This window comes from Acipenser ruthenus, chromosome 37 (genome assembly GCF_902713425.1).
Source record: "Acipenser ruthenus chromosome 37, fAciRut3.2 maternal haplotype, whole genome shotgun sequence".
Lineage (NCBI taxonomy): Eukaryota > Metazoa > Chordata > Actinopteri > Acipenseriformes > Acipenseridae > Acipenser > Acipenser ruthenus.
The window spans coordinates 4,592,482-4,610,427 of record NC_081225.1 but is presented as its reverse complement, the minus strand read 5'-3'; the positions used below and the strand labels follow the sequence as shown (position 1 = coordinate 4,610,427).

Sequence of the window (17,946 nt, the reverse complement as noted above, 5' to 3'; positions counted from 1 at the left end):
CAGTAAATCCATTCTTTATCTTAGTCACCCTTGTACACATACTGTGAGTCATAGTGAGCTAATCTTTTGACATCCATGCTAGCAGATATACATGTGACTGACATAATGCAACGTATAAAATATACAATTCATTGTTACCAGTACAGCCTGACATCTGTATAAATATTTAATATGGAATTGAAAATGAATATTCTGTGATTTAAGGCAAGATCTAGTGGTACTCTCTGAAACTTTGAGCTGTAACTCTGACACGAGTCAACATGTTGTGATTCATAACTGATTTGGGCTCTCAAATAGTTTTTCTGTTCCTTGTCCCTGTTCTTCCATTTAATATCGTTGCCTCATTCAAATTTGGAGTTTTAAAACTGCATTTTCTTGACTTTGCATTCAGACATTTAAGGTGACCACTTTATTTGAATTTGCTAAATTACCTTTATCATGTTGGCAAGCTATTGTAAAGCTGCAGTGTCAGCTACAGTTCGGTCTGTTTACTGCATTATAAGGAGGCTGTGTGGTCCAGTGGTTAAAGAAAAGGGCTTGAACCAGGAGGTCCCCGGTTCAAATCCCACCTCAGCAACTGACTCATTGTGTGACCCTGAGCAAGTCACTTAACCTCCTTGTGCTCCGTCTTTCGGGTGAGATGTATTTGTAAGTGACTCTGCATCTGATGCATACTTGGCAAGCTATTGTAAAGCTAGTCTCTGTAAGTTGCCATAGATAAAGGCGTCTGCTAAATAATAATAATAATAATAATAATAAGCTTCTGTGGGGGAAAAGAACACACCTTGTATCCAGTGCCCTAAAGGTAGTTTCAGCTGCAGACACACACACACACACACACACACACACACACATCCATCCCTCCTAAAGCAACCTCTTGACTTTGTATAGACAGGTATACATCTGCAAGCTCTGCTATAGTCCAGGAGGAAATGAATAACCTTCCTAAATATCACTAGTATGTGAAAGCTGTTTTTAAATGTGATCGCTTTTAACGTGAAACAAAGGCATGCATTAGTTTCTCAGCATCAGATACAGAAATAATTTGGTCTAAGTTTGGCTATATTTCTCAATGGTAAAAAGATACTTTATTAACTTCCCTAATATGAGTCTCAGTGAGAGATCAGGATCAAAGATGACCCCCCCCAAAAAATTCTAGTTTAAGTTTTGATGGGTCAAGCTCATGTAATCCCACCTTTCCTTTTTAGTTGGTTCTGTGATCCCACTAGCATAAACGCTGTTTTATCTGAATTCAACATTAGAAAATTTTGTGACATCCAATGCCAGGCAGGCAATTCATGGCTTTAGGGACAAATATAGCTGGGTAATCAGCATAGCATAGCATAACAATGGAAGTTCACTCCTTGTCTGCAGATAATGTCACCCAACGATAGCATATATAATGAAAACAACAAGAGACCTAGAATGGAGCCCTGTGGAACACCACAGACATCCTCTGATAATGCTGATTTTCCCTCCCCAATAGAGACAAACTGAAACCTATCAAAAGATAACATTTGAACCAGGTCAGGCCAGACAGTCCCACTGTGCATTCCAGACGATTCAGTAGGATGGAATGGTCTACAGTATTAAAGGCAGCACTTAGATCTAGAAGAATTAATACTGATGGAAAGCCTGGGTCAGAGTTTATCAGCAGATCATTCACAACTCTGACAAGGGCTGTCTCGGTGCTATGTGCAGCACTATTACAGATGTTGTCAAGTAAAAATGTATTATTTGACTACCATTTTACTGTAATTGACTTTTTAACCTATCCATTTTACTTGTTTTTCAGTCTAATAAGGCATTGCCTTAGATTATGCCTGGGAATGCTTTCCCTTGTCAAGTTTAATATGTTTTTATTTTTTGTATTTGGACTAATTTGGCTTTGCAAAGAAAAAAAGAGCAGTTGATTATATTCTAGCTCGTATACAGTAGTATCATGACACTAAGCGGAGAGGTGTTTTGTGCAAGACAGTTTAATATGGAATGTGACAGAGAGCGAATGAGTCCTAGTTAACAAATCTCCCCCCCGACCTGTGAGGGCGCGGTATAACAGGAACGGTGGGCCTCATACTGGATGGTTTGGCAGTTCATACTAGGGTTAGGTCGGAAGCTGGCCATCCAGGAAGGGGGCGGAGTCACCAATACCAGAAGTCATCACCCTAGTACGGTAAGCGATGTGTCAGTCATGGATTGGAGGAGACGTGATTGAACCAGCTGTCGGAGGGGGCGTGACTAAGGGTATTTCAGGGGAGGTGACGATACAATCTGTTCCTTTGTTAAGTTTATGAAAGGACCTGTAAAAGAGTGAAGCGAAAAAGAACCATGGGTGTTTCGTGTTGTGTTGTTTTGTCGTATTAACTAATATTTGTTTGTCATTATTAGACAGCTAAACTATCCGGGAGCTGGCACTACAAAGCCAGTATTAAACCCAGGCTGCACTGCACCATTGTTCACCACTTGCACAAAGAGCACTCACTACTGGATTATGTGATTGTGTCTGTATTTTTGTGTGTCTTATTTAGTGTCTTATTATTTTGGGACTGAACCCCGTGGTTTAACTGAGCGATACACATTGGTGTGTCGAGCCAGTTATTATTATTTATCAGCCAATAAAGAGCTGTTTAACCGTGAACTGTGTTGGTTCAAGTGATTCCTGAGCACTGCATCACCTCTACACCTGCGTGCTACAAACCACGTTGCCATAGGAAGGCAATATTATCTTAAGGGTAGAGACAGGAACTACAGCAGTCAATACGTAGATCATTTTTGCAAATAAGCCACAGTGCAGCCTAAGTGGACTGCAATAAATATCCCTCTCTTTCTGTTTCAGTAAACTCAGACACCAGGCACAATGTGAGAGATTCGGATACAAGGAGGTATGTAATTTATTGTAGTGTGTCTTGAAACTGCTCCCTCTCAAAAGAACCTTCTCCCTTTGCAATGAGGGGGTTTTTGATAGACAGTCCTTTGGAGCAAAGGGTTGGTAAGTTTTGTCTTCCCTTTGTACATTATGTAAAGGTGCAGTACGCACACACACAAACACTGTTTAAAAAATAAAATAAAAATAATAGTTTGTGATTTATCACAAACCTATATTTGACAAGCCTTGCCCCCTAGATTACAGAGGTATTGTGTAACCTCTGTCGTCTTAATCATGTAAAGGTGCGGTTTTAAAAATAGTTTATATTTCAGGTTGGTTTGTATTTTCAGAAAAAATAACAAGTTTACTGCGCTGTGTTTACTTTTCTTTCTACACAGTGAAGGGCTTTTGTCCTAAAGGTCTTGAAATATTTTTTTTGTTAATAATTTAAACCTGTTACGTACATCCAAAAGTGTTCATTTATATATACATATATCTTTTAAACGTCAGCACCATCTGCTGTGTATTGCCAGAAAAACAAAAATAAACTCAATCCAAAGTGATAGATCACTTGGTGCCGCTGGCTCGTCTATAAAAACACTTTAGCTAAAATATAGCCTATTATGAAGCCTAGCCTATTATGAAAGCACAGTATTTGATTAATTCAGAATGACTGTGAACATCATAAAAAGGTAACAAGACATTTTAAAAATAACAAGAAAATAAAATGTGAAAGTACTTGCTCTCTGATGTACTGATATGAAATTAAGAACTATATCTGCTGCTAAGTGTTATTTGAAATATACTGTAAATATCTCAAATAGAAATAGAATATATAATTTGGCAGTCTTTGTTTCCCCCTAGGTTGTATTGAAAGGAGATGCAAAGAAGTTAAATCTGCATGGGGTAAGTGCTTCTAAACATGTGAAGAAACAATCGGCCTTGATCACTGTCACTACTAAATAAAACCGCTGCCTGGCTAGTTCTCGGTTTCAACTCTAGTTCCTCTGCCCTGTTCCCCAGTTCACCATTTTAAATAAGGTTCTCAATTTGTCTTACCTGGTTAAATTACATCATATTGATGGGGCAGATGGCCACTCTTCGTTCGTAACTTTTCTTAATGTAATGAGACTTTTTAATATTGGGATATGCAGCCATATTGTAATGAAACTTTATAAAGTTCTCCTAAGAACAGTTTATCTGTATCTCAGTCATGGGTAAATACAATTTATTATATGCATTTCACACTTATATCAGGACTTCTAAAGGTTTAAACTGCAAACTGGATTGCATTAAATGTTCATTAAAGAATACAGCCCCGGAACAATACAGTAGGATTTGGAGTGTCAGGGGTTCAAGATGGTCATACTTACTGGCACTACTCATGGGGTCAGGATTTGTTTGCAACTTACACCTTGACAATCCAAACTAGGTGTTTGTTTTAATGAATGTGTTTTTTTTTTTTTTTATATTAAATACAGGTGCACTCCACTTATAACAGAGTTCCGTTTACAACATATTGAGGAGGCATGCTCCTGCCAAACATGGGCTTTAATGGGGAATTACTCTGGTTAAAACAGACTTGTTTATAACGTATATACTGTTTTAATATGTACAGTTTTCCTGTTCCACAGGTAGATATTTTGCGCAAATAAGGTACATCCGACAAATGACAGTCACGGTGACAGTTGCTGTTTACTTTTATTCTTCTATGTTTTTGTAGGCACAGTCGTTGTACGGTTTAAATGTATAACGTTGTGGCAATGTGCCCCGCCCCTGTGTGCATTTCTGTGTTGTATGTTGCGTGTGGTGTGTTAATTTTGGTGTATAGATATTGCTGCACGGGATATAAATTGGTGTGTGCAGCACGAGTTATTTAAAATGTATAATTGTATTTAGGCACGGGGATTGCATTTCCCTTCACTGCATTTAAAGTACTTGATATGTGAGCACGGGGTTTTCACAGATTAGTTCACATGCTGGGATTCAGGTGAATAATTAATTAGTAATTGAATCCCAGCACAATTGTATATATAGATGCACGTTTCATTCACTTGGGGTTGTGTGTTCAGGGCGAAGGAACGGGAGAGAGTGAGGAGAGAAATAAAAAGCAATTGCTACGTGGTACGTGTTTGTTAGTGTCTGTTTGTTTTGTTTGTCTGTTTATTTTGGCTGCAAGTGCCGTATCCTGTTTTCTGTTTAAACCTTTTATTTTACAATAAACTCACTGAGCGCAATAGCATCTAAGTTTCACTGCAAGCACTGCCTGTCTGTGTGTGATTCTTTCTGACCTGACATCATCCCTGTACCTAGCCTGTCACAAACGTATACAATTTTAATTACATTTAGCGAAAATATAAATTCATAAAATGGTACTACTTCTTACATTGTACGGCCCATAAGCTTTCTTGTATTGTTTATATTTAAGGTACTTCTGTTCACAGTTGCATACTACTACAGTTAAAAAGTACTGATTTCCATTGCCCCTTGGAGTCTGTTATAAGTGGAGGGCACCTGTATTACATTTTATTATCAGGCTCCCCTTGTATAATTAATTCTCTCCAATAATATACACTTACATATTTTTTATAATCATAATAATAAGTATGAATTGGAGACTGAAATGTAGATTAAAGTGCTTGCTTTGAACATCATACACATTTTCAATAAAATAGTTGACATTAATGTAGTTTTAAAGTTATCTTTATATTGTTATTGAACATTGTTTTTCACATAAGTATTCTACTAAAGAATTTACAATGCCAGATACTAGTTTTCAGAACATTTGAAGATTAAGGGAAGATCCCCATAAAACAGGTAATTTTTGGTTAATGTTTATTAAAATGTTTATTGTGTTTAGGTTTATTTTTGTGTTCTGTTTTAAATCTTTTCAGCCACAGTAATAATGATTTTGTCCCGGTATATTTTCTCTCTGCTCTCTCTGCTCTCTCACAGCAAACCTGTGCTGTTTGCCTTGAAGATTTCAAAGTGAAGGATGAGCTGGGAGTGTTGCCATGCCAGCATGCCTTCCACAGGAAGTGAGTAGCCAATCAAAATGCACAGTCGGCCTAGTTTTCATGGGTTTATGAAGGCTTTGTAAACTTGTCTCTAGGGTAGTGTGTTTAGGCTGTAAGACAGATCAGTGCTATTCCTTAAGCCCCCGAGTGACTCCTTGTAAAGGCACGACCATATGGTGTGCAGGGAGAGACACTGGGGGACCAGCGTTTCGCTATATAATCCTTTTGGAATTGGGAATTTTTACTCCCTTAACCCTTTCAATCAATCAAGCAATCTTTATTTTTGTAAGCGCCTTTAACGAGGGCCGCCACAAAACGCTTTACACAGAAAAAAAACCACCTGCCCCCTCCCCTAAAACCCTCCCTCAAGTCCCCTACTGTCCTCCCATCCTTGACGGAGGGTTGGGGAGCATTCATGACGGGACTGACCCAGCGATAGGGAACCCAGGTGCAGTGGATGGGGTGTTGCGAGTGCAGGCAGGCGACCAGTCGGCTGCTGCCCCAGGCAGAGGTGCAAGCCCAGGTGACCGTGTAGCGACGTCTGGGCTACCAAGGGGAGCGGAGCAGGAGCCCAGGTGACCAACTGTGTCTGGTGTGGCCATGACCTGGGAGACAGGCCCAGCAACCATAGGTCCAGACATGAAGGTAGGGTGTTGAGGAATCCAACCCCAAGGCGCCGGGCTGTGGCACAGCGGTGGTGGTCGGGGCTGTGGTGGAGGTGGTCTCCTCACCTCCCTTTCTCTGTAGATGGCCGCTCCCTCTTCCTGGGCTCCGGCCACAGAATCTCAGACAGAGAAACTGCCGCTTGTCGAAACAACACATCCCCGGGCAGTGACGTGCAGGCATCCCTGGGCAGTGATGTGCAGGCATCCCCATGCGGCGAACTGGCATCCCCAGATGACCGCAAGCAGGCGAACAGGTAGTCCCGGGTGGCGACGCGCAGGTGACCCCGGGCAATAGCGAACAGATATCCCTGGACGATGGCGAACAGGCCTCCCCAGGCATTGCAAGCTCGGCAGCCCTAGGCAGTGCAGGCTTTGCAGCCATATGCGGTTCAGGGCAGGGCAGGAGCGATCCCTTGGTAGGCGACGGCCAGTGTGGACCCTCGGTAGGCGACGGGAGGTGACGGCAGCAGTGGACCCTCGGGAGGTGATGGCAAGAGCTCCTCGTCTCCCTCTGGTGGTGGATGCGGGAGCAGCAGGTAGTCTCTCTCTAGTGATGGAGGCACTGACGCGCAATTTTAATTTACAAATAAGCAAAAATAAAAGGTTTGCACAAAAATAACACAAACCAAACAGAAACAAAAAGGCACAAGAGCCAAAGTAAACAGTTAAACAAAAACACTAATGTCAGGTTGGGCATTCGCCTCCACTGATCACTATACATCTAAACCAGCTCCCTCTTTAATGAAGCCCTGTGCTCCCCATTTATAGGATGCGGCGGCTCCCAATTAGCACCACTTGTTCAGTTAGGAGCAGCTATGATTAATTACTAATTGAATCTCGGCAAAGCTGTATATATAGAGGCACGAAGCACTTCCTCGGGGTTGTGTGTTCATGAGTGGAGAGGAGAATAAAAGTAAGAAAATAAATAATTGATAATTAAATAAGAGGTCTGGGTCACAAATTACACCTATGTTTTGTATTTCTGTTCTAAAATCGGTACAAAGACTGTCAAGTACAAAATCAGACAAGTGTATATACTTGTATTATTTCTGAGGTCCCACTATCATCAATTCTGTTTTGTCTGAATTTAGCATTAGGACGTTTTTAAACATCCCATTTTTGTTGTATTCAAAATATTAGCAGCAGATCCATCACCCTGCTTGAGGGACGGTAAAGCTGAGTATCATCTGTGTAACAATTAAAATTAACTCCATGTCTATGAATAATATTACCCAATGGTAGCATATAAAGAGAAAACAGAATTCGGCCAAGAGTCGAACCATGTGGGACCCCATGTGTAACCATTGATAAAAAAAGATGTCTCCTCAATTTTAACAAACTGAAACCTGTTAGAGAGATAGGACCCAAGGACAGGACCACCATATTTCAAACAGTGATAACTAGTGTCAAAAGCTGCACTTAAATCCAGTAAAACAAGAACCGAAGGTGAGCCCATGTCAGAGGACCACAACACATAATTTACCACTCGAATTAGTGCCGTCTTAGTGCTATGATAAGGCCTAAAACCAGACTGAAATTTCTCAGCAATGTTCTGTGCGGTAAGAAATCGTTAGGTTACTTAAGAACATAAGAAAGTTTACAAACGAGAGGAGGCCATTCAGCCCATCTTGCTCGTTTGGTTGTTAGTAGCCTATTGATCCCAGAATCTCATCAAGCAGCTTCTTGAAGGATCCCAGGGTGTCAGCTTCAACAACATTACTGGGGAGTTGGTTCCATACCCTCACAATTCTCTGTGTAAAATAGTGCCTCCTATTTTCTGTTCTGAATGCCCCTTTATCTAATCTCCATTTGTGACCCCTGGTCCTTGTTTCTTTTTTCAGGTCAAAAAAGTCCCCTGGGTCGACACTGTATATACCTTTTAGGATTTTGAATGCTTGAATCAGATCACCGCGTAGTCTTCTTTGTTCAAGACTGAATAGATTCAATTATTTTAGCCTGTCTGCATACGACATGCCTTTTAAACCCAGTATAATTCTGGTTGCTCTTTGCACTCTTTCTAGAGCAGCAATATATTTTGGTGGTCACTTTAACTGTATTAACCCTTTGCGGTCCATTGTCGGACTGGGTCCGACATTGCAATTATTCCTCACAGGTCCTTTGTCGGACTGGGTCCGACATCATTATAGCAATGCAATAAACAGGTGTTTAGTCGTTTTTTCTCCGGAAAAAGCCGAGAAAACCATTCATTTGCCGAGTGGGAGCGACAGGAGCCGAGACAAGTCGAAACAAAAAAAAAAAAAAAGGCGTATCTCATGAATAGTCATACATGGTATCAGGTATCAGATAACGAGGGAGGTCGTAAGTAAACAAGTTGGCTGACTGAATCAGCGCACAGAAAACACAGACATTTGCAGAGCTTTTTTGAGATGTTATAGTAATAAAATAATGACTTGGATCGCATTATTGAGTTTGGTGATAAAACGAGTGATCCGGAGATGATCGATCGGTATGTACGACTATTATTATTATTATTTATTTCTTTGCATATGTGAAAGCTATAGCGAATGAAAGGGTGGGGCGGGGCTGGAGATGCCTAGTGAGTGCTTTGTTGATATGCAGGGCCATTTAAACCCGTATGACTGTGAAAAAAAAATACTTTTAAACAGCGCGTATAAAATTAACTGCGCGTGTGAAAATTAATTAGACCTGGCGTGCCTGACGCGCAATTAATAAATGGACCGCAAAGGGTTAAGTGACCACCTGTCTAACGCGACCAGCGACCACAATTCTCCTACCCATCAACAGACTCAAACCTGTATTACGCACAATTATATAGGGCTATTTTTATAAGAAAAATATGGTTTTAAATGGTACGTCCTAAATTCAAAGGAATACGGTAACCATTTTAGCGGTCTTTTATCCGTAATCATAAAACAGCACTGTCTTGTAAAGGAAGAGAGAAAACATGGAGAAACAAAAGGTCCTCCCTAGATGACGGAATTAAAGTTATTAAACTTGTAAAGACAGTAAGTGCCAGAAAAACTGCGGAACAATTCGGCACTAGAAAGACGCAGATACAGCATTTTGAAACTGAAAGAACTAGGGCTTGAAGTTTTAGGTTTTTATTTTTGTTCATGTGACCATGTTTTGAGCCGATTTCAATATCTTAATTAAACTGTTAATTACTAAACAAAGTCGCTTCTTTTAACTTTGATGTCCTTACTGACTTGCTGATTATGTTTCCCCTTTATTTTTCGAACACAAGAGCAAGCAATGACATTAATCACTTTCCCCAGATGTTACTTTAACTTGCATTTCATTCTTGCATTTGCCTGGGAACTAGGTAGCTTCCAATATGTCAGTTTCGTGTTGTTCTTTCCTGCTAATTTAACAGAATGTTCTCATAATTAGGATGTAGCAGCTTAAGACTTGAAGGAAAACCCTTAAAAGGAAAATAAACTCCAAAAAATTCAAGCCATACTTTGAGTATTAAAACAATGTGCGGTAATCGAAAAAGATCTTATGCTTATGCTGGCGATGGTTTCAGGATGTAATGAATCAACACGTACCTGAAAGGCAGACACAGACATTGAAATTTGCAAAGGATTTAAAACATTTTGTGTGACCGAGACAGGCAAGCATTCATTACTTTCACAAAATAATTTTTTTTGTAAATGCATTATCTTAATGAATGTTATTAAATTACATACTTCCTTTTGTTCATATTACATCTTCTGGCTTTTAGTGTATGTAAGACATACATAATTACAGGAAAGCATGTCAGAGAAATATAAAATTAATAAGTTATGGGTCCTATTTTGAGAGACCATCTGTGTTAAGAGAACACTAGTAGACTGTCCCTTGAGTGGTCTCTTTATACAGGTTTGTACGGTGGCCCTGAAGTGCAAAACACAAGCAAATAAAAAAATACAGACAAACAAAAAAATGTGTACCTGCAATTAAAAAAAAAACTTACCTGCAATTAAAAAAACTACTGCAAATACAAAAAACAAAACACGCCAGCATCTTAAAATGTGTGTACAAACACAAAAAAACGCTTACATCTTAAAAAAACAGCACCAAACAAATCAAATCCTATAACGGAAATGACAGACAAGTGGGCGGGTATTTTAAGATGCTGGCGTTTGTGTATGTATTTACAGTCGTTTTTTTAATTGCAGGTACACATTTTTTTGTTTGTCTTTATTTGCTTGTGTTTTGCACTTCCGGGCCACCGTAGGTTTGACTGTAGTTCTTTTAAAAGTGTAGTAGGAATGGGATCTAATGTACATGTTGTGGGTTTTGTATTTTTAACTGTCACGCCCAGCTCTTGTTCACGCGTCAATAAAAAATGCTCTATTATATTACACTGTCTTTGAGGACCGTGATGGTGTATACACGATCCTACTGAAGGTGTCTTTGAGGACCGTGATGGTGTATACACGATCCTACTGAAGGTGTCTTTGAGGACCGTGATGGTGTATACACGATCCTACTGAAGGTGTCTTTGAGGACCGTGATCTGGTAAACACAATGAAAAATGCACTTCATTTTATTGACTTACTGGGCTACCATATTTTGCCATACAGGTCGGAAACACGTATTATTGGATAGAAGAGGGATTACTTCCCTTTCAAGTATGAAATGTAACCATTACCGAATGGGTGTTTACCTGAATAGATCTATCAAAGCTGCTCGCAGAGCTTGTGACGCGGTCATGCCCGCCCCCGAGGGCATAAGAGAACTGCATACACGGACGTCAGCATCATGCTTCCTTTCAGAGAACTGAATCTGACGGGAGTGTGTTTTTACAGAAACATGAGCACAGCTGCTGGGCTCAGCAGCTCTGTGTTGACCGAGATACGTGCTTTGGCTGAGATTGCTTGCGGTCTCTCCCACAGTATCTCGTTGCTGTCTTGGTGACTGCTTGCAGCACTATTATGAAGGCTGTTAGGGTGCTAACAAGTAGGCTTCCCTCAGTCTCATACTCGTACTGACAGTGTGATTTTGCCAGAAGCATCCCTGCTTACTGCTTCCCATGGTAACGCGAACAGAGTAGACCCGTACCGAGGTCACTGACCTGCTCCGTTCCCGTACCATCTAAACAAGGAACGAGGTTACCGCACTGGTACCGTACCGTACCGACCTGGTGGAAGTCGCCGAACCGGTACTGAACCAACCAGTTACCATCCTGGTACTGTTACATTTCAAAACTCGGTACCGTACTGTACCGACCCGGCTCTAAGGTACTGAACAGACCTATACCGTTCCGGTTCCGAACTCGGTACTGTGCCGACGGTATCATACCATGCCGAGGGTACTGTACTGTACTGACTCGACGCCAAGGCACCAAACCAGTACTGAACCGACCCTGCACCGTTTTGGTACCACCCCAATTCCATCCCGGTACTGTACCGACTCGGTTCAAAGTCACCAAACCGGTTCCCAATTGTGGTACCATACCTAGTCCAGTACCAGAGTACTTGGTTCGGGCCTTGACCCACCCCGTGGTTGTTTGAGCAGACTGAAGCAGCAGCTATAGATTACTGTACACTGCATTGCTCCTTGCATCATGCCTGTGTTTTATCTCTGTGACATATGCAAAGCCAGTCTGCCAATTGAGGATAAGCATGGTTGGTGCACTTGCTGCCTGGGGCCAGAGCATGCCAAAGAGGCACTAATTAACCGCAGTTTCTGCGAGTTTTGTCCAAGTTTCTCAAGGCGCACGCTGGAGAAATGTGTGTCTCGCAGCTCTGCAGCGCGCTCAGTGTCCATTACATGGTGTGCTCCCCCATTACCCATTAGGTAGCTGTGCCCTCTCCACTTAGCTCTGTGCCAGGGGAGAGCAGGCGACGTGCCCGGGGAAATGCAGAGCTATTGCGTGAGCGCGTGACTCCGCCTACCCCCTCCCCACACCGCCCCCCCCCCCCCCCCCCCTCCGTCTCCTTGCGGCACCTAGGGGCTACTAGCACAGTCTGACAGCAGGAGGTAGGCGAACAGGAGCTGGTATCCCCCTCTGAGGAGGTGGAGGCAGACAGCACATACCCTGCGGTTAAGCTCTCCTTGTCACCAGAGCTTCTGCTACTGATTATTATTATTATTATTATTATTAGAGGGATTCTGAAGTGTGCTTACTGAGCCGGTGCGTTCGCACAAGGCTAGGTAATTACAACTGCATACTAGTAGCCTACCAGGCCTGTTTGTTGAAATCGCTTTTGGAGAATCACAGACCCTCACCACAGCAACAAGAGCTGTGTTTGGTGAACAAAAATTTGCTCTGTGTCTCCATATTGAACGGGTAGGCTGTGGGCAGGAACCTGGCTGCTTTGATAGCTGCAAGAAGGCAGCTTTGGCTTTCCCAGACACGCGTGCCTGATTTGGATAAAGCACTGCTGTAGATACCACCACCACACCGGGGCATACCTTTGGTCCTGCATGGATGAGATGCTGCAGAGCTCTCACCACACATGGAAGTCCACAAAGGAGCTGGTGCATATGCTTCCCAAGCGACCACCCCCTGTGCGCAAATCACCTGCAAACTGGTGCCCAAGGCCCCAGCGGCCTCATAGACCGGAACAGCCGGCTGTAACTGTGGCCAGAGGTTGTTTTCATAACCAGGGCTTTAACAAGTTCCCCTGCCAGGTGCAAAAACAAAAGCCCCAGGCTAAGCCACAAGCCCAGCAGCAGCACTAGGAGTTTGCTGCCACAGGCCCAGTTTGCTGTCAGTGCACCACGGACACCATAGTTGCTTACTACTGTTCAGACCAGCTATTCTCTGCAATACAGGCACAGTCCCCCTCCCATTCGGGGCTTGACTTCAGTATTAGTCATGGACCCATGTTATTGTTTCAGGAGGTGACAGCTCTGCTGCATAATCAGGCTATTTGCATGATAGATCCTCTCCACTTTAAGGAAGAGTTCTATTCCAGGTACTTCCTGGTGCCCAAGCGGGATGGTGGCCTCAGACCAATCCTCGACCTCAGACAGGTCAACCTGTATCTGAGTCGAAGGAGGTTCAGAATGTTGACTATGCAACAGCTGTTCCAATTCCCAGTTCCAAGATGCCACTGTGAAAAATAGATTTTCTGTGAGTCAAATACAGCCCCAGAAAAAAACCCTGGTCCTGTGGGAGCATCCCACTGAAAACGTTTGGTCCTTAAAGGCAAGACATTTCAAACTGCCTAAACGACCCAGTTCAAGGTGTAACCTCAAAAACGCATTTACAATGGTGTCTCTCCTGTAAAAGTATGACTGTGGGGTGTGCCAGGGAGTCAGTCAGGGGACTGCAGATTCCTAGCTGTACAAAGTCGGTGGTCTTCGCTGGGGATTCTAGAGGGAGTGTCGCATTGGCTCTGGTGCTAGAGAGGTTAAACTGTCAGGGGCTGTTTCTCCGAATCGCTCGACAGCGGACCTACTGTGAGCTCAGGTGGACATCTGCATGGCTGGCCTCTGGATGTAAGAGGCAAATGGCTTGGTCATTGGATCAGAGGACACCCCCTGGCTTTCAGTTTTCATGAGCTGTTGTGGGGAGTTTTTGCAGTGACGGAACGGAATTGGACATTCTTAATTGTGGAGAAAACAACATTTGTTCTGTCGTTACCTTTTAGAATATATATACCTTCTCTTACGCTGCCTTTGGCTCTGGACATCTAACCGTCTGAAATGTAAATTATCTAGCAGGTAATGACACTTATTAGGTGGGTCAATAAATCCTCCCAGTTGGAAGACCCAAGATGGATTAAAATAAAGATGTCTATTTAGATCCACCACTGTTGAGATCGCGAACATGGACCCCACTTACTGATGCTTAAGTGTGAATTATTCTGTTGGCGGGGGCTGATGTGTATACTGACTTGCCTTGTCTTTGTTGTTGCAGGTGTTTGGTGAAATGGCTAGAAGTTCGCTGTGTCTGTCCAATGTGCAACAAACCTGTAGCTGGAACTACAGAGCCACACCATGGCATTGGGGTGCTTCTAGATGAACTGGTGTGAATGGAAATTGTGACTAACACTAGACTAGACCCCATATTTAATTCAAAAAGAAGATTGCAATACTTGACTGTTCACATTCCAGTGCATGATGAGGTGATGATGAGGATGATGATAGTGCTGTTGCTGTTGATCTCGTCTTGGATATTCTTGAAGTCAAGTTGAAGCAGTGGTTTAATCTGTGACACTGATGGAAGATATGAAAAGTCAAAAGGATGGTTTTTGAGCTGCAGCTGGCGTTATCTTCAGTGATGTTTTTACTGAACGTAGAGTGAGGACAACTTTTTGCTAAATAAAAATGGATAATACCCAAATAGAAGCAACCTAAATTTTAAAATGTTAAAAGCAGAAATTTATAAATTATACTCAATGTGTTTTTTGAGTAAGGGCTAAATTGTTTTTGGTTTAATGGAAAGAATGTCAAATGTTAATATTTTATTAAATCAATTTTCAGGTTAATAGAAATATTATTACTACTACGGCATATACACCAATTTGTGCATATGGTTTTCTATATCTAGCGGTGGTTTTCCTATTGAGTCAACTGTCAATAAGGGATTAGCTCAGTTGATCACCTAAATAAATAGTGAAGGACGCCCTCTCTGGCTCCAGTAAGGCACAGTGCTGGCAGAGTCTTTACATTTTTTTGTTGTTATAAACCTGTTTTTTCATGGATGTTATTTCCCTGTATTTTGGATGTATCTAGTAATGTAACAAGTGGATTCATAAGGGGGGGATTATTATAGAGTTAAAGGGTGGCAGTATTTAGATCATTAAAATAGACCCCTACATTGTTTTTGTAATTTTGGAGGATTAAGCATGTTGTAAATACTTGGTATATTAACGTTTTGTAATTTCCTAACCCTGGGGGAACCCAAAGCAGCTATTACTTCCCTTGATTTAACACTAGGCCCGCGACGGTCATTTTGACGAAATTTGGTTTTAAAAAATAATTTTCTTCGGTGGTGTAACACATATGGGGCTGTGCGTTCCTGTACCTTTCTGTCCGTATGTATTCAATATTCTCACAAAGCATGAAAACGGGAGTGCAGAAATAAAGGAGATATATTACATTATACCTAAAAGCCGCAGGAGCAGTCACATTGACGGCCACACATAAAACAATTGTATTTATTATACAGAACGGTATTCTACTTTATTATTTTTATTTACCAGTCTGCAATGTGTTTAGCTGTAATTCGATTAGTCTCTACTCTCTGCCTGAGTGAATGACTGACAGTCTATATTGTTTTTCAATCAGCCTTGTGAAAGGCTGGCACCTGCTTGCCACCTGCACTGCTTTGGTCAGTCAATTAGCAGCGGGACTAGTGAAAATAAATACCAGAGACCGTGGAGTTTTACAAAGCAACAAAATATGAAACTGATGTCTGGATCAGATGGCACGGAAGTATTCTGTGAAAGCTGGCTCTCGACGATGGCCTGTTCAGGTGTTTTACAATGTATTGGGTACTTTACAAAGAATGCACAGAGCTGAATTTACCAAGGAGAGAATATATTTTACAGTTAGCACAGGAACTTCGCAAGAAGCATTTGGAACAGAGGGAAACTGCCAAGCGTGTACCCACAGCTGAAGCTGGCAACCGCGCTAAGAGACGCCAACGCCAGGTTGGCAAGTGCAATAAAGATAAAACTTTGAACAGCTGTGCCCTGAAAGGCAGAAAGGCGGCGTGGAGAAGTGCATTCTCTTACTCAAGGTAAAGGGATACCATTTTGTCAAAACAAGAAAAAATGAAAAATAAATTAGACTTTGTTTTATAACTTGTGCTGTGCGCTTCTGTAAAACGTTTTCTTCTAAGTTTATCTACGTTGTTCACTTACTTTTGTGAACCGATGTCTGTTCAGATGTTTATTTACTTACATTTTCTTGTTTTGATTTGTAAAATAAATGTTTGTGTGTGTGTATATATATATATATATATATATATATATATATATATGTGTGTGTATGTGTATATATATATATATATATATATGTGTGTGTATGTGTGTATATATATATATATGTGTGTGTATGTGTATATATATATATTGTAAAAGAAACTCACCCACTCGGGTTCGTTGCCCCTTTAAAAACACGACCCAGCACACAAGAAGTAGATTTTTCCAGCGCTGACGCGCTATTTTTTTAATATACACAAAATAAAACAAAACACAAAACAAAAACCTAACTCCGTCTTGGAGCGCTTACTAAACAGGTACTCCCCGACTACCTCGCAGGACGGCTAAGCCGTTTACCTGTCGCACACACGAAAACCCAACACTTACTTCCCACGACTTTTCAGACGCAGAGCACCTTCATCTGCCTCTCTCTATCCAGCCGTCTCGAGCAGACTGCCTGCTTCCCTTTTAAACCCCCCCACCTGGATCTAATTCCCCCAATAACGCCCAGGTGAGGATGATAATCAATAATGAAAATTAAACTAAACAATAAAACAATTACGAAATCAATTAGCAAATTAAATGAAACAGTAAAGCAACACAAATCAAACAAAAAGGTGCATTTTCACATGTTTTTTTTTTTTTCTTTTTCTTTGCAGGGAGGTTTTAACCCCCTCCCTGCCGTCTCTCACAACCCGCTATATTACAATATGTATATATATACACACACACCTGACTATATGCCTACAAAATCCCTGACTTTGTGCAAGTGTACCTAGAAGAATTGATGCTGTTTTGAAGGCAAAGGGTGGTCACACCAAATATTGATTTGATGTAGATTTTTCTTCTGTTCACTCACTTTGCATTTTGTTAATTGATAAATATAAACTATTAACATGTCTATTTTTGAAAGCATTCTTACTTTACAGCATTTTTGAACACCTGCCTAAAACTTTTGCACAGTACTGTGTGTAATTTTATATATATATATATATATATATATATATGCTTCGGTTTTTCAGATGTTTATGTAACACTCAATAAATAAAAAATAAAAAACTATTACATATTACATCAGACTGTTTCTCCATTCATTATACTCTTTACAGTGTTTTGAATACAGCCGTCAGAAAGACTGCTGCGGGGCTTCTAGGTATGAGTATATCTCCGGGCCTTCTAATGTTAAAGTGTTGAATTTAAATCAAGGGAAGTAATATTAAAACTTTACAATGCATTAGTAAGACCCCACCTATTGTGTTCAGTTGTGGTCACCTCGTTATAAAAAGGATATTGCTGCTCTAGAAAGAGTGCAAAGAAGAGTGACCAGAATTATCCCGGGTTTAAAAGACATGTCACATGCAGACAGGCTCAAAGAATTGAATCTGTTCAGTCTTGAACAAAGAAGACTATGAGGTGATCCAATTCAAGAATTCAAAATCCTAAAAAGGTATAGACAATGTCGACCCAGAGGACTTCTTTGACCTGAAAAAAGAAACCAGGACCAGGGGTCACAAATGGAGATTAGATAAAGGGGTATTCAGAACAGAAAA

General features: G+C 41.3%; 1 protein-coding gene across 1 annotated transcript in view; it reads left to right on the top strand.

The window, feature by feature from the left end:
- The window catches only part of LOC117968429 (RING finger protein 122), a 57,367-nt gene extending 40,235 nt beyond the window's left edge, over positions 1-17,132 (top strand). The window contains exons 3-6 of the mRNA XM_059008490.1: positions 2,837-2,882; positions 3,731-3,772; positions 5,822-5,904; positions 14,386-17,132. Of these exons, the coding sequence (XP_058864473.1) occupies positions 2,837-2,882; positions 3,731-3,772; positions 5,822-5,904; positions 14,386-14,500 (286 nt within the window). The 3' untranslated portion in view covers positions 14,501-17,132. The remainder of the gene's footprint in view (positions 1-2,836; positions 2,883-3,730; positions 3,773-5,821; positions 5,905-14,385) is intronic.
- The last annotated feature ends 814 nt before the right edge of the window (positions 17,133-17,946 follow it).